General features: G+C 40.5%; 1 protein-coding gene across 1 annotated transcript; it reads right to left on the bottom strand.

The window, feature by feature from the left end:
• Nucleotides 1-17,937: 17,937 nt before the first annotated feature.
• On the bottom strand, nt 17,938-18,705 carry LOC148001921 (endogenous retrovirus group K member 21 Pro protein-like). The gene has a single exon (XM_087579496.1). It carries the CDS (start codon nt 18,688-18,690, stop codon nt 17,938-17,940), a length of 753 nt encoding a protein of 250 aa, XP_087435622.1. The 5' UTR covers nt 18,691-18,705.
• Nucleotides 18,706-21,484: the final 2,779 nt, after the last annotated feature.

Genomic DNA, 21,484 nt, shown 5'->3' with positions numbered 1-21,484 from the left:
GCAAGGAAAAGAGGCCAGTTTAGAGGCTTTGATTACTCTCTGGCCACATGTAATCTCATGTATATGAGCTAACGCTGACACAGAAAGGAGCATAAATGTTTACACTGAAAATTAGATGAGAGTTTGGCATCCAAGTTAAATTTAGATTGTGTGTGTTTTCTCATCCATCACAATTCCTTGAAGTAGTGTGACTCTGGATATGCCTTACTGACCTGTGATTCCTTAACTTAGTGTCTGACTATTTAGAACATGCTATCAGATTGGTAGACTAATCTGATTTCTTCTACTGGAAATTTGCAGGAAATAATGGTGTCTTATCATGCAAGTCTAAACAATCCTTATTTCAGACTATAAACTGAGTTCTTCTCCATTCGTCTTCCACTGAATGAAACATTTCCAGTCTTGAAAGATCTCTGTCTTTCATTTGCTAGGACCATTCTTTGGGTTGCCAAATTTCCAGGTGAGTTTTCTAATCACTCTTTCCTTGTGATTTTGTAAGGTGAATACTGTTCCTTACCTGGAATGTGACCCAGTGTTAAAGTCTGCTTGTCTTGCACACTGCAATGGTGTCACCCACCCTAGGATATACAGTGGAAAGTATTTAGAAGTTAAAACCTGAGGTGTATCCTACAACAAAACTTTATTTGACATATAGACTTTTAACTTCTACAACCTCCAGCCTCAACACAGATCCTATGATGATCTCCATTTATCATCTATGTATCATGTATTTTCATGAAGCCGGATATTAGATAATGTGGGAGATGTAAATGAACCTTATGAATAAAGGACACACACACACAAACACACACACACAAGGAGAAAAACGAATAGAAATATATGTAGATAGATAAGATATGTACAGATTAAGCAGCTTATGGAATTGTATAGTTCAAGTGTTGTCCTAACAAGATATCTTGATGGATAAAGTTACTTGCTACAAAGTCTACAAGGCAGAATATCTTAGTTATGATCCACATGGTTGAAGCTATGCTTCCTACATTCTCTGCTGACCATAATGTGTACAGGCATGTGTACCTAATAACCCACCAAATACATTTAAATTTTCTCAAAATGCCGTGCTCAAACACCATCAATGAGTTCTATATACTTCTTTACCATTAATGTTTTCCAGCAACTTGCTAGTAAAATGTTTGCTACTTTCTCTACATCCAGTAGCTAGGACATATCTATTCTCAACAAGGTGCAAAACCACCATGGAGAAAACTAAGAGCTCCATGTAATAACTAATATGCTTCAGTTCTTAATCTGTGGCAATGTTACATCTCATGAAAAAACATCCAGAAGTAAGGTCTAATTTAATCATCACTATTTCAAGCAAGTACATTTCCCCTACATGACTTCACCACCAATCATTTGTAAGGCAGTGAATTCTGCACTCATGCCACAATTGACATAGTAGGGATTCTTAATATTATCTTTTTACTTAAATGTGAATGGTCAAAATTCCCTGAGCAATCCTGGGTTAACTGTATTCCTAGTGATAAGTGCTGATAAGAGATTCAGTTGCATAGTGTCCCTCGGTTTTTTACAAAAAAAAAAAAACCTGTTTAGAAAAAGGACCCCCCCCCCTTTGTGTCCTTCATGAAAAAGAGTCCAGGGAATTATTCCTTATGTTGGCTGTTTGCCCTGTTTGATGTTCTAATGCTACAGGAATCTATGTGACAGAAACCTGGACATGGGTCCTGACTTCATGAAAACAGATACTCTACATTGATATGCAGCACAATCTGTGCTTCTCTTTCTTTATTTTTGACTCTTTGTAGATTGTCCTAACCTTGAAGTAATAGAAATCTATATTGTTCTGCATCCAGAAGATAGAAGTAAAGTCAGCCCTTCTTCTGAAGTTACAATTGGTATAAACATAAGGATGGAAATGTTTTCTGCTCCTTTTTTCAACCAAATACTGTATTGCCATTATTTATAACACTGACAAGTGACTTTCTGTCCCTAGCACTGTCCTGATATACAGCATAGCTCTAAGTATATTTTTTTCAGAAGGCTGAAAAAGGGAAGGGATAATGACCCTTATTAAGAGCTCAGATATACAGAAGGGACATTTCCCCTTGTATACCATCAGCAAAGTAGCAAAAAGAAGAACCACTAGAGCTGAACTCCAACAATTCTTAAATACTTTATACGTTTCTGGTATCAGCTCTTTGTCAAATATAATGTTTGTGAAGATGCTTTTCTAATCTGTACAGTACAATTTTGTCCCATTAACCCATGTCTTTTGAATTGTAGAAGATTTGTAATTTATAAGGTTCCATTTATCAATTATTGATTTTAGATCCTTAGTCATTTGTGTTTTGTTTGGAAACTGTCCCTTGTAATAATAGAAGATTTTGGATATTTCCCATTTTCTTTAGTGTGAAATTCAATATATCTGATTTAATGTTGAGGTTTTTGATTCTCTTGGACTTGACATTTTTGCCATTTGATCAATATAATATATTTTCATTTTTCTACATGTAAATCTCCAGTTAGAGTAGCAACAGGTATTAAAGGGGCTTACATTTTTCCATTATATGTCTTTCAATCCTTATCAAAATTTTCCTTTCCATAAATGTGTTTTTATTTCTGGGTCCTTTTTTTCAAATTCATTTAACAATGTGTCTGTTTCTACACAAATATCATGTTGTTTTTAATCACTACATCTCTATAGTACAGCTGGAGCTAAGGGATTAAGATTTCTCCAAACTTCTTTTATTCTTTAGGAATGTTTTAGTTATCCTTATTTTTTCATATAAATTTAATAATGATAATTAAAAATAAATAACATATATAAAATACATAATAAAATTGTAGTGAAATTTTTATAGGGATTGATTTGAATCCATTGATGTCTTTTGGTAAAACAATCATTTTCAATCTGTAAATCCCACTATTCTTTATTATCTTCTGCCATTCCTTTCTTCAGGAACTTAAACTTATTGTCATACAGATTTTTACTTGTTTGGTTACACTCATGCCAAGATATTTGTATATTATCTGTCACTATTGTAAAATATTTTGTTTCCCTAATTTATTTCACAGCCTGAATATCATTTGTATGAAAGAGAAGAACTGATAATCAGGAAATTGGTCTAGTTCTGAGCCACTTTTATATCAAATTTGCACTTTGTTGAAATTTTTTTTACAGCTGCTATGGTTATTTGCAAAAAAAATAGCTTACTCAAGTATACTATATCATTGGAAGTAATGTTATTGTGACTTCTTCTTTCCAATTTGTATTCCCTTTATCTCATTTAGTTGTGTTATTGTTCTGGGCAGAATTTTAAAAATATATTTAAAATAAAATGGAGACAATTGGCAGCTTTGTCTTGTCACAAATTTTAGTGAAATTTCTTTATATTTTTCTCCACTTACTTAATGTTGGTTATTGGCTTGCTGTACTATTGATATGATGACATTGAACCTTGTATCCCTTATCTATCTAGTACTTTTACCATGTAGGGGTGTTAGATTTTTGTCAAAAGCTTTCTTAGCATCAATTCCGAAGATCATGTAATTTCTTTTTTTTTTAACTTTTTTAAAAGGTTGGTTTATAGTTAATTCTTTGTATATTAAAACATCCCTGTAATCTCATAAAACTGCAAAGCTTCTGTAAGGCAAAGGACACTGTGGTTAGGACAAATCGGCAACCAACAGATTGGGAAAAGATCTTTACCAATCCTACTACAGATAGAGGGCTTATATCCAAAATATACAAAGAACTCAAGAAGTTAGACCGCAGGGAGACAAATAACCCTATTAAAAAATGGGGTTCAGAGCTAAACAAAGAATTCACAGCTGAGGAATGCCGAAAGGCTGAGAAACACCTAAAGAAATGTTCAACATCTTTAGTCATAAGGGAAATGCAAATCAAAACAACCCTGAGATTTCACCTCACACCAGTGAGAATGGCTAAGATCAAAAACTCAGGTGACAGCAGATGCTGGCGAGGATGCGGAGAAAAAGGAACACTCCTCCATTGTTGGTGGGATTGCAGACTGGTACAACCATTCTGGAAATCAGTCTGGAGGTTCCTCAGAAAATTGGACATTGAACTGCCTGAGGATCCAGCTATACCTCTCTTGGGCATATACCCAAAAGATGCCCCAACATATAAAAAAGACACGTGCTCCACTATGTTCATCGCAGCCTTATTTATAATAGCCAGAAGCTGGAAAGAACCCAGATGCCCTTCAACAGAGGAATGGATATAGAAAATGTGGTACATCTACACAATGGAATATTACTCAGCTATCAAAAACAACGAGTTTATGAAATTCGCAGGCAAATGGTTGGAACTGGAAAATATCATCCTGAGTGAGCTAACCCAATCACAGAAAGACACACATGGTATGCACTCACTGATAAGTGGCTATTAGCCCAAATGCTTGAATTACCCTAGATGCCTAGAACAAATGAAACTCAAGACGGATGATCAAAATGTGAATGCTTCACTCCTTCTCTAAAAGGGGAACAAGAATACCCTTGGCAGGGAAGAGAGAGGCAAAGATTAAAACAGAGACTGAAGGAACACCCATTCAGAGCCTGCCCCACATGTGGCCCATACATATACAGCCACCCAATTAGACAAGATGGATGAAGCAAAAAAAAAAAAAATCCCTGTAACCATGGGATGAACTAAATTATAATGAAAGATGTTTTAAATGTGTTCCTACATTAAATATTTTGGTGTTTTTTTCAATATGCAAAAGAGAAGTTCATTTTTTTACTTTCATTTTTTAATCCTTTTTTTACAGTTCAGATTTTATCTTCCTTCTGGTCTGCCACAAGACTGCTCCCTATCCTTTACCTCATACCTTCCGACACCCCATCTCCAAAAGGATGTCTTCACCCCATCCACAACCAACCATACCTGCCTATTACTTGTGGTCTCAAGTCCCTCAATGGTGAGGTGCATCATCTCTTACTGAGGTCAGTTCAGCCAGTACTCTGATGTCTGTATATCTGTGTGTGTGTCGGGGGGCTAATACTACCAGGTGGTCTATGCTGCTTGGTTGTTGATGCAGTGTCTGAGATATCTCCGAGTTCCAGGTAAGCTGAGACTGCAGGTTGTCCCACTGGGTTTCTTACCTCAGCTTTGCCCAGGTTTCCCCTAGTTTAACAACAGTTTTCCCTGGTCTGTGTCTATTGGTTGAGTGCTAGCATCTGCATTTGACTTACCTGATTTGGGCCTCTCATAGAGTAGCCATGCTATGCTTCTCTCTGCAAGCGCACCACTTTCTTTCCTGCTCCTCTCTCTTTTTGTCTGTGTAGTTCATTCAGACAGGCAAGTTTGTGTCAGAGCTTTTGACTGTGGGAGAGAACCACAGTCCTCCACTTGATGTTTAGTCCCTACACAAGAGGTGGAATATACAAGTTGGCCCTTCCAACCTTACAGTATTTCATACTAAGACCCTCCTTTTGAGTCCTGAGATGCTCTCAAATTTCAGTTCTCTGGTACATTCTAGAGAGTCCCTTACCTTCTACCTCTGGAGGTTGCCTGTTTCCATTCTTTCTGCTGAACCTCATGATTTCAATTCGGTTCCTTCCCCAATATCTGATAACGTTACCCCTTCCCCTCCCTGTCTCATCTCCTACTCAGGTCCCCCTCTTTTGAGCTATGCCCTATGTATACTTTCTTCTCCCTTGAAAGTGAGTTTAAGACATCCTTAATTGGGTCCTTTAGCTTGTTAACCTTTAGTCCTGTGGCTTGTGTCCTGGATATTCTGTAATTTTTTTGGATAATATTAACATATTAATGAGTACATACAATGCATGTCTTTTGTGTCTCAGTTACCTCATTATGATTGACACTTACTAGTTCTATTAATTTGTCTACATATCTCAGGACATCCTGATTCTAAACAGTAGTGTAACATTCCCTTGGGTAAACAAATAATATATTTCATATCCATTGTTTCATTGTGCTATATCTCTGTTATTCCCCTTCTGGATATCACAAATAAGGCCACTATGAATACAGTGGATACATGATCCTGTGGCTTGATGGGGCATCATTAGGTAGAACTATTTCAAATTATCTGAGGAATCTCCAGATTTATTTCCCAAGACATTGAAACAGTTTAAAATCCAATCAGAAATATACGAGTGTCCACTTTCTCTACATCTGCAACAGCATGTTCTATCATGTATGTTTTTGATCTTAGCCGCCCTGATTGGTGTAAGGTTGAATATCATTGAATCTTCTTTGTGAAAGAGTTTCAAATCTCTCAAGGAAGAAATTGAAGAAGACTTAAAAAAATGGAGAGATTTTCCATGCTCAAGGATTAGTAAAATTATCAAAGTAAAAATGCCTTCCTACCAAACACAACATACAAATTCAACACTAACTATCAATATCCCAACACAATTCTTCAAAAATTTGAAAAGAAATTCTCAAATTCATCTAAGATCAAGAATTGATAATTGGGACCTCATGAAAGTGGAAAGCATCTGTAAGGCAAAGGACATAGTTCATAAAAGAAATCAGAACCTTACATCTGATAAAGGGCTCATTTGTAAAATATATAAAGAACCCAAGAAGGTAACCACCAAGAATCCAAAGAAGCCAATCCAAAAATGGGCTATGGAAATGAACAGAGAATTCACAATAGAAGATACAGGAAGGGATGAGAAGCACTTCAAGAAATGTTCAACGTCCTTAGGCACAGGCAAATGCAAATAAAGTTCTACTTCTACAGTAATGTTTTGTTTAGTTTAGGGATCATAGTGAGTGCAGCTTAGGAGAATGAGTTCGGCAGAGTTCCTCCTGTTTTATTTTGTGAAAAGTTGTGGAGAGTTTTGTTATTAGCTCTTCTTTGACTGTTTGATAGAATTTTGCATTAAAACTATGTGGTCTGGTCCTCTCTTGTAGGGGGTGTTTAAATCTATTTCTTAGGAGTCATAGTGATCCTTTTATAATTTATATGATCTTGATTCAACTTTGGTAAATTTTTCTCTTCTGGAAAATCATTTATTTCATTAAGATTTTCCAATTTTGTGTTACACAGGCTTTTGAAATAGTATCATCTGATACTTTCAGTTTCCTCTGACAGTTCTTATGTCTCCCTTTTGATTTATGATTTCATTTCTTTTGATATTATCTGCCTGGCTTTTCAGATTTGCAAAGAATTTAATTACTATTTCAATTTTCTCAAAGAACCATTGCTTAAATTCATTGTTCCTTTATTTTATTTTATTTCTTTTTTTTTTTTTTTTTTGGTTCTTTTTTTTCGGAGCTGGGGACCGAACCCAGGGCCTTGCGCTTCCTAGGCAAGCGCTCTACCACTGAGCTAAATCCCCAACCCCTTTATTTTCTTTCTAAATGATTGATCCCTGGACTGCTCGTAATTATTTCTTCACTTCTACTCCTTTTGGCAATTTGGCTGCTTTTTCTTCTAGTTCTTTCAAATGTACTTTCAAATTTATAATAAGAGAAATTTCTAATTTCTTATTGATGCAATTACTGCTGTTAACTTTCCTGTTATCAATGCTTTCCATAGTTCTCCCATAAATTTGGAGACAGTGTGCCTTCATTTTCATTGAATTCGAAAACGTTGTTAATCTTTCTTTATTTCCTCTATGACCCAGAGATCATTAATTACAGAGATATTTCATTTCAATGAATATGTAGGTTGCCCAGTGTTTCTGTCATTCTTAAAGTCAAACTCTAATCAACGGTGGTCTTCTAACAGCAGATACATTATTTTTTTTAATTTCATTTTATCTTTTTAGTCTTGCTTTGTGAATAAGTACATGGTCAGTTTTGGAGATTGGCACAGAGGTGCTAGAGAAGTGACTTTACCTTTGTGTTTGGATGATTAAATCTTAGCAGTGTATCTTTGTACAATTTTAGATGCCCTTGTGATTGGGACATAATTGTTCATATTTGTAAACTCATCATTGTAGATTTTTCTTTTATTAGTTAGAAGTGCCCTTCTATGTCTCTTTGGATTAACTTTGGTGAAAACAATCTATTTCATTATATCTTAAAATTATTGCTAGTGCTTACCTCTTGAGTCCTTTTGCTTGAAAAACATGTTCCCAATCTTTGAGCTTTGCCTTTCTTTATCCAGCTTCCATATTCATCCTAAATAATATATAATTGGCAAAGCACATCCCTCATTCAGTAACATGTCTTTGTTTCCTTTGCTATTTTCAAATGCCATAATTTCATGTACTCCAATTGTGAATTCTTGTGAATAATGTCTGGGAAGAGCAGATATTTAAAATGTGATACATTTAAACAATGGAGTACTACTCAGCTATTAAAAACAATGTCTTTGGGGTTGGGGATTTGGCTCAGTGGTAGAGCGCTTGCCTAGCAAGCGCAAGGCCCTGGGTTCGGGCCACAGCTCCGAAAAAAAGAAAAAAAAAGCCATAAAAACAGTGACTTCATGAAATACTTGGGCAAATGAATGGAATACATATATATATATATATATATATACATATATATATATATATATATATATATATGTCTATCTCTATATTTCTATCTCCATCTATCAATCTATCTATCTATATCTATACATATACCTATCTCTCTCTACATATATATATATACGTATATATATGTATATACATATATATGTATAAGTGTGTGTGTGTGTGTGTGTGTGTATAGGTAAATCAATCACAAAAGAACACACTTGCTATGCATTCATTGAAATGTGGATAGCCCCAAAGCTTGCAAAATCCCAGATTCAGTAAACAGACCATATGAAGCTCAAGATGGAAGATCAAAGTAGAAATATTTCAGTCCTTCTTAAAAGAGGAAACGAAATACTCAAATAAAGACATACAGAGACAAAGTGTAGAGCAGAGCCTGAAGTAAAGGACATTCACAGGTGGATGCTCATAAACAACCGTTAGACTGAGCATAGGGTCTGCAGTGGAGGAGAGAAAGGACTGAAGAACCAAAAAGGGTTTTCAATCCAAAGCAGGAACAATATTATAAACCAACCAGAGCCCCCTAGAGATCCTAATAACTAAACTGCCACTAGGTTTACAAAGAATCTACATGGAGGGAATCTATGGCTCCACTTGAATATGTAGCAGAGAATGGTCTTGTGGCACGTAAATGGGAATAAAGTTTCTTAGTCCTATGAAGGCTTGATGCCCCAGTGTAGTGGAATACCAGCACAAGGAGATGGGAGAGAGTATGCATGGGGCTGCGTCAGCAACATCATGGAGATGGAGGGAATGGGGTGTGGGGTTTCCAGAGGGGAAGCCGGGAAAGGAAATGCAATTTAAAATGTAAATAAATGAATGTCAACTAAAAATAACAAAAATAAATAAATAGATAAATGTCTGGTTCCAGTTTTCAGTACCAGATGAATAAATGAAAAACATAAAATAAAAACAAAATGACATACTATTTCATTAAGTTGTGAAAAAAAATAAGTGAGTTATTGACAAAATGGGGAACATAGAGACAGTCCTCTCTGAGAGATTCTAGAATGAACTTATAAAGATAGGTCGGAAGGAAAAAGAGATTCAGCCCAAGAAGCCCAGAGGATGAAGAATAAATGGAAAAAGCCAAATGATCAACAGTAGCACTATATAGAGGTGGATAGCTGGAGGAAGATCAGTCCAGAACCTAAGCTATATAATTTTAATTTAAAGTGTAGGGCAGTCTCTACAAAAGCTAGGGATTAAGTACTTAGGAACGAGATCTGCTTCGAAATGTTAATGAAAGCCTGAATTAAACCATTACTTCTAGGTCCTACATATTTATTATTTCAGTAGTGCTCAAGGACTGTGATAAATCTTTTTTTTCTTTTTTTTCTTTATTAACTTGAGTATTTATTATTTACATTTCGATTATTATTCCCTTTCCCAGTTTCCAGGTCAACATCCACCTATCCCCTCCCTTTCCCCTTCTATATGGGTGTTACCCTCCCCATCCTCCCCCCCATTATCTCCTTCCCCCCAAAAATCATGTTCACTGGGGGTTCAGTCTTAGCAGGACCAAGGGCTTTCCCTTCCACAGGTGCTCTTACTAGGCTATTCATTGCTACCTATGAGGTTGGAGCCCAGGGTCAGTCCATGTGGCTTAGTCCCTGGAAGCTCTGGTTGGTTGGTACTGTTGTTCATATGGGGACTCGAGCCCCTTCAAGCTCTTCCAGTCCTTTCTCTGATTCCTTCAATGGGGGTCCGGATCTCAGTTCAGAGGTTTGTTGCTGGCATTCGGCTATATATTTGCTGTATTCTGGCCGAGTCTCTCAGGAGAGATCTACATCCTGTTCCGGTCAGCATGCACTTCCTTGCTTCATCCATCTTATCTAATTGGGTGGCTGTGTATGTATGGGCCACATGTAAGGCAGGCTAAGAATGGGTGTTCCTTCTGTCTCTGTTCTGAACTTTGCCTCCCTATTCACTCCCAAGGGTATTCTTATTCCCCATTTAAAGAAGGAGTGAAGCATTCACATTTTGATCATCCGTCTTGAGTTTCATGTGTTCTGTGCATCTAGGGTAATTCAAACATTTGGGCTAATAGCCACTAATCAATGAATGCATACCATGTGTGTTTTTCTGTGATTGAGTTACCTCACACAGGATGATATTTTCCAGTTACCTCCATTTGCCTATGAGTTTCATAAAGTCATTGACTTTGACAGCTGAGTAATATTCCATTGTGTAGATGTACCACATTTTCTATATCCATGCCTCTGTTGAAGGGCATCTGGGTTCATTCCAGCTTCTGGCTATTATGAATAAGGCTGCTATGAACATAGTGGAGCACATGTCTTTTATGTATGTTGTGGCAACTTTTGGGTATATGCCCAAGAGAGGTATAGCTGGGTCCTCAGGTAGTTCAATGTCCAATTTTCTGAGGAACCTCCAGACTGATTTCCAGAATGGTTGTACCAGTCTGCCATCCCACCAACAATGGAGGAGTGTTCCTATTTCTCCACATACTCGCCAGCATTTGCTGTCACCAGAGTTTCTGATCTTAGCCATTCTCACTGGTGTGAGGTGAAATCTCAGGGTTGTTTTGATTTGCATTTCCCTTATGACTAAAGATGTTGAACATTTCTTTAGGTGTTTCTCAGCCATTCGGCATTCCTCAGCTGTGAATTCTTTGTTTAACTCTGAACCCCATTTTTTAATAGGGTTATTTGTCTCCCTGCGGTCTAACTTCTTGAGTTCTTTGTATATTTTGGATATAAGCCCTCTATCTGTTGTAGGATTGGTAAAGATCTTTTCCCAATCTGTTGGTTGCAATTTTGTCCTAAACACAGTGTCCTTTGCCTTACAGAAGGTTTGCAGTTTTATGAGACCCCATTTCTCAATTCTAGATCTTAGAGCATAAGCCATTGGTGTTTTGTTCAGGAAATTTTCTTCAGTGCCCATGTGTTCCAGATGCTTCCCCACTTTGTCTTCTATTAGTTTGAGTATATCTGGTTTGATGAGGAGGTCCTTAATCCACTTGGACTTAAGCTTTGTACAGGGTGATAAGCATGGATCGATTTGCATTCTTCTATATGCTGACCTCCAGTTGTACCAGCACCATTTGATGAAAATGCTATCTTTTTTCCATTGCATGGTTTAGGCTCCTTTGTCAAAAATCAAGTGATAGGTGTGTGAGTTCATTTCTGGGTCTTTGATTCTATTCCACTGGTCTATCCGTCTGTCTCTGTACCAATACCATGCAGTTTTTATCACTATTGCTCTGTAATACTGCTTGAGTTCAGGGATAGTGATTCCCTCGGAAGTCCTTTTATTGTTGAGGATAGTTTTAGCTGTCCTGGGTTGTTTTGTTATTCCAGATGACTTTGCAAATTATTCTCTCTAACCCTCTGAAAAATTGGATTGGTATTTTGATGGGGATTGCATTGAATCTGTAGATTGCTTTTGGTAAAATGGCCATTTTTACTATATTAATCCTGCCAATCCATGAGCATGGGAGATCTTTCAATCTTCTGAGGTCTTCTTCAATTTCTTTCTTCAGAGACTTGAAGTTCTTATTGTACAGATCTTTTACTTGCTTGGTTAAAGTCACACAGAGATATTTTATATTATTTGGGGCTATTATGAAGGGTGTTGTTTCCCTAATTTCTTTCTCGGCTTGTTTCTCTTTTGTGTAGAGGAAGGCTACTGATTTATTTGAGTTAATTTTATACCCAGCCACTTTGCTGAAGGTGTTGATCAGGTTTAGTAGTTCTCTGGTGGAACTTTTGGGATCACTTAAGTATACAATCATATTGTCTGCAAATCGTGATATTTCGACTTCTTCCTTTCCAATCTGTATCTCATTGATCTCCTTTTGTTGTCTGATTGCTCTGGCTAGGGCTTGGAGAACTATATTGAAGAAGTAGGGAGAGAATGGGCAGCCTTGTCTAGTCCCTGATTTTAGTGGGATTGCTTCAAGTTTCTCTCCATTTAGTTTAATGTTAGCTACTGGTTTGCTATCTATGGCTTTTACTATGTTTAGGTATGGGCCTTGAATTCCTATTCTTTCTAGGACTTTTTTCATGAGGGGGTGTTGAATTTTGTCAAATGTTTTCTCAGCATCTAATGAAATGATCATGTGGTTTTTATCTTTCACTTTGTTTATATAATGGATTATGTTGATGGTTTTCCGTATATTAAACCATCCCTACATGCCTGGGATGAAGCCTACTTGATCATGGTGGATGTTGGTTTTGATGTGCTCTTGTATTCAGTTTGCCAGAATTTTATTGAGTATTTTTGCGTCGATATTCATAAGGGAAATTGGTCTGAAGTTCTCTTGCTTTGTTGGGTCTTTGTGAGGTTTAGGCATAAGAGTAACTGTGGCTTCATACAAGGAATTTGGTAGCACTCTATCTGTTTCCATTTTATAGAGTAGCTTGGATAGTATTTGAATGAGGTCTTCTATGAAGTTCTGATCGAATTCTGCACGGAACCCATCTGGACCTGGGCTCTTTTTGGTTGGGAGACCTTTAATGATTGCTTCTATTTCTGTAGGAATTATGGGATTTTTTAAATGGTTTATCTGCTCCTGGTTTAACTTTGGTACATGGTATCTGTCTAGGAAATTGTCCCACGCTACATCTCACCAGCAAGAATGACGCAGGACACAAAGGATCCTTCTGCAGAAAATAGCTTTAATGCATCTTGAGAGCGAGAGCACAATCTTACAATATGGAGACCCTGAGTGAGGGAAAGACCATCCCTTATATAGGAAACTATCCTTGCCTAGGACGTGTCACTCTCTGGCTGGTCACTGCCAGATGTGCCAGATGACATACCACAGCATACGTATCCCCCTGAGTGAGGAATTTACCAGGCGCTTGCGTATTGCCCTTTTATTAGGTGCATCCTGCCGGATATCGGCGCCATCTTACAATGGAGAATGTGAGGACGGCCCTCCACATCTCCCCCTTATCTGTTTTTAAGCAAATAGGACACCCATAAATAGGAGGGTGAAGGCAGAGGTCATATCCTCGCACAAAGTTGGTGAACCTGTACAAGAGAGACACCCTTAAGCTGTTGTTGAGACCCAGGGCACTCCCGACCCGTCACACTGCCATTTTTTCGAGGGAGGAAAAACTGGGGCAGATACCCTCATGTAATATGACATGCCTTCCAGGGAGCGTGTTTGGTAGAGCTTCCCTGTGCGATGCTAAGCTCGTCATCCCTCATGGGCTGCTCAAGCCAGACACTCTAATCCTGTGCAATGAACCGAGGTTCTAGGAGTGCAAGAGCTGTCCAGCTGGCGACCTATTGCTTAAGCATGGTTAACCAAATATCGGCTGATGCTCCTTGTTCAAGGGCTATAAGCGCCTGGGCGATCACAATTTTGTCCCTCTTTGTTTGAAATCTTAATTTGCAAAGCAACCAGAGGAGTAACACTAATCCGCAGCAGAGGACTGCTCCAAAAAGTCCCACCCCCACCCATTCCTAAAAATCAGAGACTGCTGAGGTGATCCAAGATGACAATCCTTCTGTCAAAGCCATATCCAGTCGGGTAGAGTTTACTTGAATGATGGCCGCTCTCAATTCCCTGAGCGTCTGTTCAAAATCCGAGGTCCAATTCTGTAACAAATGCTGTGAAAGGGTTTTAGACAAATTGGCAGCTTTGGTAAATTGTTCATATTGTATAGACGTGACACAAAGGCCGGGGAGCTTTAGTTCACAGCCAAGCTGGGCCAGTTGCCAGAGGATGTCTAGTTGCTCTTGGACCAGATCTATACGTTGGTTAACAAGCATGAGGCCTCCTTGTATCTGAGTATTAGCCGAGGCATGTCTGTCCAGAGCCACAGAGATGGTAGCCGATAAATCACTGATAGTTTGGGTTGTCTGTACTGTGTTTGACAAGGCCAATGCCGAAGCAGTAACTGAGGCAGCAACTGCCGTTGTAGCAATATTGCCAACAATGATCGCAGAAATGCCAAAATCTCTCTTTCCTCTAAATAAGGTCAGGGTCCCCGGAGTCTCAACAGGGACTGGGATAAAGCGAGGCATACGGGTAACTACCGCTATGGGATATTGGCTAGCATCCCAACACAGGGCATAAAAACATGAACCGTCTGTACAATTCAATTTAGAAACTTTAGTGGCATTACTTATAATCCACATAAATGGCGGCCAGACACAAACCGGAGCAGGGTTAAACCCCGTGCTCCAGTAAGGTTTATATTTTATACGAGTAGTTGTCCAGACAGCGGCTGAAGGGTGGATATTCCCCGTCCAGGAAAATGATAACCGTCCCTTTTTGCCCTTTCCTCCAAGTAGCATCGCCATGGGCGTAAGATCAGTGCAGCTACCATTAACGCCACAAAGCATCCATTGATCAAAGGGATTATTATTGGACCGTCTAGGATCAACGGTGGTGAAGTTCACTCCACCTCCCAAATCAGGGGAGAAGGAGAAAAAATTCTGGACTGCCCAGGCAGAGTCCCGGGACTGGCAACCAGTCCACGGCAAAGTAAGTTTTTCATCCTGGGTCCCCCTACAAAAGGGTGCCAACTTTGGTTGACGGAGAGGGCAGGTGGAGGAGTTAGTGTAAGGCCACCAACCATAGAGAACTGTGGCGTTAGCCACAATGTCTTCCTCACCAGTTCCCCATGTGGCCTCCCTTAACCATGCAGAAGATTGATTACTCAACATAATGCAAGGAAGATCAGAAGATATTTTGTTGAATATGCCAAAACAAAGGCTGCCCTTAAGGGGAATAATCCGATTTTCTTTTACTTGCTCTATTTGGGAATCTAGTGGTAAATAGGCTAGTCCCAATTCTTTGTTGGTAGTAAAGAAACGTGGAAACACTTAGGCATTATACATCACCGGCATCGGGAGGGGGAAGGTTGACATTATTCCCCACCATAGTTTGCTCTGCACTTTTATTGGCACTCCCTGGATCAGCATGAGGATCACGAGAGTTGTCATCTTCTTGGTCCTCTGTCTTGATATTCCGAGTAAGTCGTCCCGGAACCCAAACTGGATTTTCATTATCCTGTGGAAAAACACAAACAGCTCCCCTGGATCTTATCAAAACAGGATCCAGGCCCTTCCATTCCTTTGTCAATACATCCTTCCATTTAACTAATTCTTTTGTCCTTTTGGGCTCTGAGCAATGTCGCTCAGCCGCTGTTTGCCCAGCTTCATTAAGATTTAAAAAATTTAAGGTAAAAAGGGACAAAGCAGTGGCCACTCGGGGTGATGGGGGAAGTTCTATCATAATCCCCCCTCTTTGTTTTATTAAATATGATTTGAGCGTCCGATGAGCACGCTCTATGATTCCCTGTCCTTGAGGGTTGTAGGGCAGGCCCGTCAGATGGGTAACTTGTATCTGAGCACAAAACTGACGGAATTTTTGAGATGTATAGGCAGGGCCATTGTCAGTTTTTACACATCTTGGGTTTCCCCAAGCACTCCATGCTTCAAGGCAGTGCTGAATGACATGTGTTGTTTTTTCTCCTGTAAGTGGGGTGGCATGTAGAATGCCAGAACATGTATCTATAGATACATGCACATACTGTAATTTTCCAAAAGTAGAATTATGAGTAACATCCATTTGCCAGATTTGCAATGGCTGTATTCCTCTCGGGTTGACCCCGATGTGAGGAACTGGGAGGAACTGGCAGCACTGTTGGCATTGGGTGACTATATCATGTGCCTCTTTTCTAGTTATAGAGAAGCGGCGGCGTAAAGTTTCCGAGGTAACATGGAAATTGCCATGAAAAGTTTTAGCGGCCTCTAGAAGAGAGGCCAGGGCCACAGCTATCATTTTTGTGGCTTTGTCAGCCAAATCATTCCCTGAACTCATTGGACCAGGGAGTCCAGAATGGGCCCATATATGAGTAATATATACAGGGAATCTCCTATTTATTAAAATAATTTGGATTTTTTGGAAAATCTCTGCTACCTTGCTAGTTGTCTTAATTATGCCGGCGGTTTCAAGGATATTAACAGCATTGACCACATAGGAGGAATCTGAAACAATATTTAGAGGCATCTGGAATTTTTCAAGGACCTCCATGTCCACTAGGCATTCTACCACTTGGGGTGAGGTTTCAAAATATTGTTGTGAGAACACTTGGGAATTTACCACATATGCTCCCACCCCTGTTTTTGACCCATCCGTATACACTGTTATCCCTTCTTTTAACGGTCTGTGGGATGTGACGCGAGGGAAAACAACAGGTTGTGATCTAGCAAAACATAATAGGGGGTGTTTAGGATAATGATTATCTATCTGTCCAGCAAAGGAAGTAACTAACACTGCCCAAGCATTTGAGGTAGCAGCTAATGTTTGAACCTGAATGGCTGTATATGGTACTATCAAAGTTTTGGGTTCTTTCCCAAAATGAGTAATAGCTGCCTTCAACCCTCGGAGTGCAATCTGAGCGACCGCATCGGGATACCAGTCAATAATCTTAGCAGGAGATGCATTGGGATGGATCCATAATAAAGGCCCATTCTGCCACAAGACAGCTGTTGGTAATTGCATAGTTTTGAAAACGCCCAAATCAAAAGGTTTGGTTTCATCAATGCGCTGCAATTGAGCATCCTGTAAGGCCTTTTCTACAACTTGTAAGGCCCGGTTTGCGGCTGGGGTCAATGCTCTTGGAGAGGAGATATGAGAGTCCCCTTCCAAAATATCAAATAAGGGCTTCAACTCAGCAGAGGAAATCTTTAAAAATGGTCTCAGCCAATTTATATCTCCCAATAACTTTTGGAAATCATTTAAGGTATGCAAATGATCTCTGCGAATCTCTAATTTCTGGGGAACTATTTTTTCAGGATAAATGACCGATCCCAGAAATGAGCCAATTTCTGCAATTTGAACCTTTTCCACAGCGACTTGTAGTCCCCATTGTCCCAATGTTTTGATTAAGATGGGATATGAGGTCTGTAAGGTTGTTAAATCTTTATCACATATTAAAATTTCATCCATGTAATGAGCCAGAAGCAAAGATGGAAATTGCTTCCTTATAGGTTCAAGGGCTCGTTGCACATATAGCTGACAAATAGTGGGGCTATTGGCCATGCCTTGAGGTATGACCTTCCACTGAAATCTCTTATCAGGTTCAAGATGATTAGTAGCTGGTATAGTAAATGCAAACCTCTGTCTGTCCTGTGGACACAAGGGGATGGAAAAGAAACAATCCTTAATGTCTATAATTATTATCTTCCATTGCTTAGGTAAGGCGGAGAGTAAGGGTAGGCCTCGTTGGATCGAGCCAAATAAACGCATCTGTGCATTAATGGCTCTCAAATCATGGAGAAGTCTCCATTTTCCTGATTTTTTCTTTATCACAAAAATAGGAGTATTCCATGGTGAAATGGACGGTTCTAAATGACCAAGCTGCAATTGTTCATTAACCAATTTAGTGGCAGCTTCTAATTTTTCAGAGGATAGATGCCATTGAGGAACCCATATAGCTTCCTCTGTAAGCCAGGGTATGGGCATAGAACCCTCAATGGCACCTAGGAAAAACCCAGGCCTTGTTTATGGGGGTTTGCGACTGGTTCAATGGGCGTGAGACAGCCCTGTTCTAATCGCCCTAGGCCTTTCCCTTCCTTATAGCCCATCCTTGATATCATGTGGGCCACTTGTGGCGGGTATTCGTTAGATAAGGTTAGTTCCATGGTCTGCATAACATCTCTCCCCCAAAGATTAACAGGTAGGGGAAGTACATAGGGAACAAATTGTCCCTGTCGGCCATCGACAGTCGTCCAAGTTAGAGTGGCAGAGCTGATTTTAGGGCACGACTGGTAGCCTAAGCCTTGTAGCGAGTGAGAAGATCTTATGGTAGGCCATGATTGAGGCCACCATTTTGAGGAAATTATACTTTTATCAGCCCCAGTATCCAGAATGCCTTCAAATTTCTTTCCATTAATTTCTAAGCTCAATTTTGGGTGGTTGTTAAGATGAACCACCAAATATGCCAAATCATTACCAGTGGACCCCATGGGCCCCTTGGTTTCCTGTATTGTGGTTTGGGAGCACGGAAGGAGTAATAACTGTGCTATTCTATCTCCTTCACTTATGGAAAAAACCCCATCGGGACTTGAACAAAGAATCTGAATATCAAGAGAGTGCTGAGCTTCAACAAGGCCTGGATGGACTATCAGTCCTTGTAGGGTGAGAGATCCTCTCCCAAGGACAAGGCCTATGGTTCCTGGGGGCAAAGGTCCCACACTCTGAGCAGGAATTGGCTGAATGCCCATCTGGGGCATTAGAAAGAAGTCGGAGGTGGCACACAGGTCCAATTTTGTGTCACCTCTTGGGGAGTCTCCTCTGTCAGGGTCATGGCTTTCTGAAAGCGGTTCCCATATCTTTGAGGGCCCTGGGACCGGGGGCCCAATGATCCGTTTTTTTGACATCCCATTAGGCTGAGCTTCCAAAGGAGGGAGTAGTTTTCCCTTAATATCCCTCACTGAGCGGCACTGGTCAGGCCTATGGTAGCCCTTGCCACATCGGGCACAGATAGTTGCAGGCCTCCTGTCTCCCTTGGTTATCCTACAGTCTCTTTTTAAATGGCCCATTTTTCCACATTGAAAACATGATCTTGTATCTGTCCCTTTAAGGGGGCGTTGCCAGGACTGGAGAATGGCGGCCGCCAAGCCTGCGTTAGTAAGAGGCCCGCCGAGTTCTCTGCAGACTCTGAGCCAGTCCTGTAATCCTTTGTTTTTTCTGGGTGCTATAGCCGCCCGGCATTCCTGGGTGGCTTGCTCGTAAACAAGCTGTTCTATGAGCGGTGCTGCTTGCTCCGCATCACCAAATATTCGTCCTGCAGTTTCTGTCATTCTGGCTACGAAATCTGAGAACGGTTCCTGAGGTCCCTGGATGATACGAGTAAGTTGATTATCGGCCCCGCCTTTCCTAGTGAGTGCCTTCCAGGCCTTAATGGCCGAGCTGGAGAGTTGAATATAAGCGCCCCAATGGTAATTAGCTTGGTCCGCTGCGAAGCGACCCTGTCCTGTCAAGAGTTCAAACGTCCATTCTCGCTGCTCAGGCGTTAACGCCGTGGCATTAGCTCTGGCCTGTGTTTGAGCCACCTCATACCAAAGCGCTTTCCATTCCATATATTGGCCCATGTTCACAAGGGTCGCTTTTGCAATCATCTGCCAATCGGCGGGTGTCAAATAATTTAGGGCCAGCCTTTCAAGAATGGTTAGGGTGAAATTGGCTGTAACTCCGTACTTTCTGACAGACTCCGCCAACTCTTTTATTTGGTTATATTCGACTGGGGCATGAACCCGCTCACCCTCCTGTGTTTCAAAGACCGGGAACGTCATCTGCAGCTTCCTTCTCACCCTATCGGGGACTAAAGAGAATGCACAAGAGCGCGCCTCATACGGAGGGGGTGCGGTTGGCGACTGCCGTGGCAGAAGCTTTTTATTACCTTTCTTTTGTTCCTCGGGGTGATATTTCTCTTCCTCATATCTAGCTGCTTCCTCATCTAACTCGGCCTCCTCCTCTGAATCTAAGATTCCAGTCTCAGAGCTATCAGAACTTCTAGCTCTTTCACTGGGTATATGCTGGCTCCCCCTCCCGGTTGCTGTGTAGAGAGGGAAGTGCCGGAATCTGAAAGCTTTAACACTCCCTTATCCGCGGACTTAATGGGAGGGCTCTTTTTCTTTCTCAGGACGTCCTTTTTCTTACGCGCGCGCCTAATCTCTCACTACATTCAGTTTCTGACATACTCTCTCAAATACCTCGAGTGTGGTCTGCCCTCCTACAACTGCTGCCTTGCACACTTCATCTGCTAAGCAATTTTTGGCTACTTTCCATATGGCTTTAGTTCCTAGACGCAGATCTTTCTTCGCCAATTTTCTGTCTAGGTCCCTTCCAAGTTTGTCCCATGAGGCAATTGTAAACGAGCCTGAACAGGCAAACCATGGAGCCACCCTGTCCACTTCTTTCACAAAGTTTTTAAGTGTTCTTCCTCCAATTTTAATGTCCCTCTGCTTTAGCACCGTTTCCAGAGCCGTGATCACAGACTGTGAGGATCCCATGAGGGACCAAGAACGCCCAGCGGCTTATCTACGTCCGTCTGACAAGGCGTGAGTAGAAACAGACATGCCGCTCTCTTATATATGGGAGTCTTACGCGCACTTCCCGGGCGGTGCTATCGCGTCCCTGCTCCCCAACACTAAAGGGGAGCTGCAAGAAGCTCACTTATTTACGAGAGACTGAGACGCGCCTCCAGCTGCTGTCCTTTTAGCAGCGGAAACGGTGAAAACAGTACATAATAATAAGAAAGAGTAGGGTGGCTCCGAGAACAAATACCATAGCCTCAACAAATACTTCCCAAGGCGGCGACAACCCAGGCCAAAATCCAAGAAAGGCATGCCTCTCTGAACGTATATTTTTTTTTACCTGCAGTTCTGAATCCTCCTTGTCACCAAGGAGTCTCCGGAGGTGCTGATGAGGTCTTTTTCCCGGGTTTCTGGCACCAAATGTCCCAAGCTACGTCTCGCCAGCAAGAATGACGCAGGACACAAAGGATTCTTCTGCAGAAAATAGCTTTAATGCATCTTGAGAGCGAGAGCACAAGCTTACAATATGGAGACCCCGAGTGAGGGAAAGACCATCCCTTATATAGGAAACTATCCTCGCCTAGGACATGTCACTCTCTGGCTGGTCGCTGCCAGATGTGCCAGATGACGTACCACAGCATACGTATCCCCCTGAGTGAGGAATTTACCAGGCGCTTGCGTATTGCCCTTTTATTAGGTGCATCCTGCCGGATATCGGCACCATCTTACAATGGAGAATGTGAGGACGGCCCTCCACAGGAAATTGTCCATATCCTGCAGAATTTCAAGTTTTGTTGAATATAGACTTTTGTAGTAGGATCTGATGATTTTTTTGAATTTCCTCTGATTCTGTAGTAATGTTTCCCTTTTCATTTCTGATTTTGTTAATTTGGACACACTCTTTGTATCCTCACATTAGTCTGGCTAAGGGTTTATCTATCCTGTTGATTTTCTCAAAGAACCAACTTTTGGTTCTGTTGATTCTTTC

Source organism: Rattus norvegicus, chromosome 12, assembly GCF_021556685.1.
Source record: "Rattus norvegicus strain SHRSP/BbbUtx chromosome 12, alternate assembly SHRSP_T2T, whole genome shotgun sequence".
Classification (NCBI taxonomy): domain Eukaryota; kingdom Metazoa; phylum Chordata; class Mammalia; order Rodentia; family Muridae; genus Rattus; species Rattus norvegicus.
This window is presented reverse-complemented; position numbering and strand designations above follow the sequence as displayed.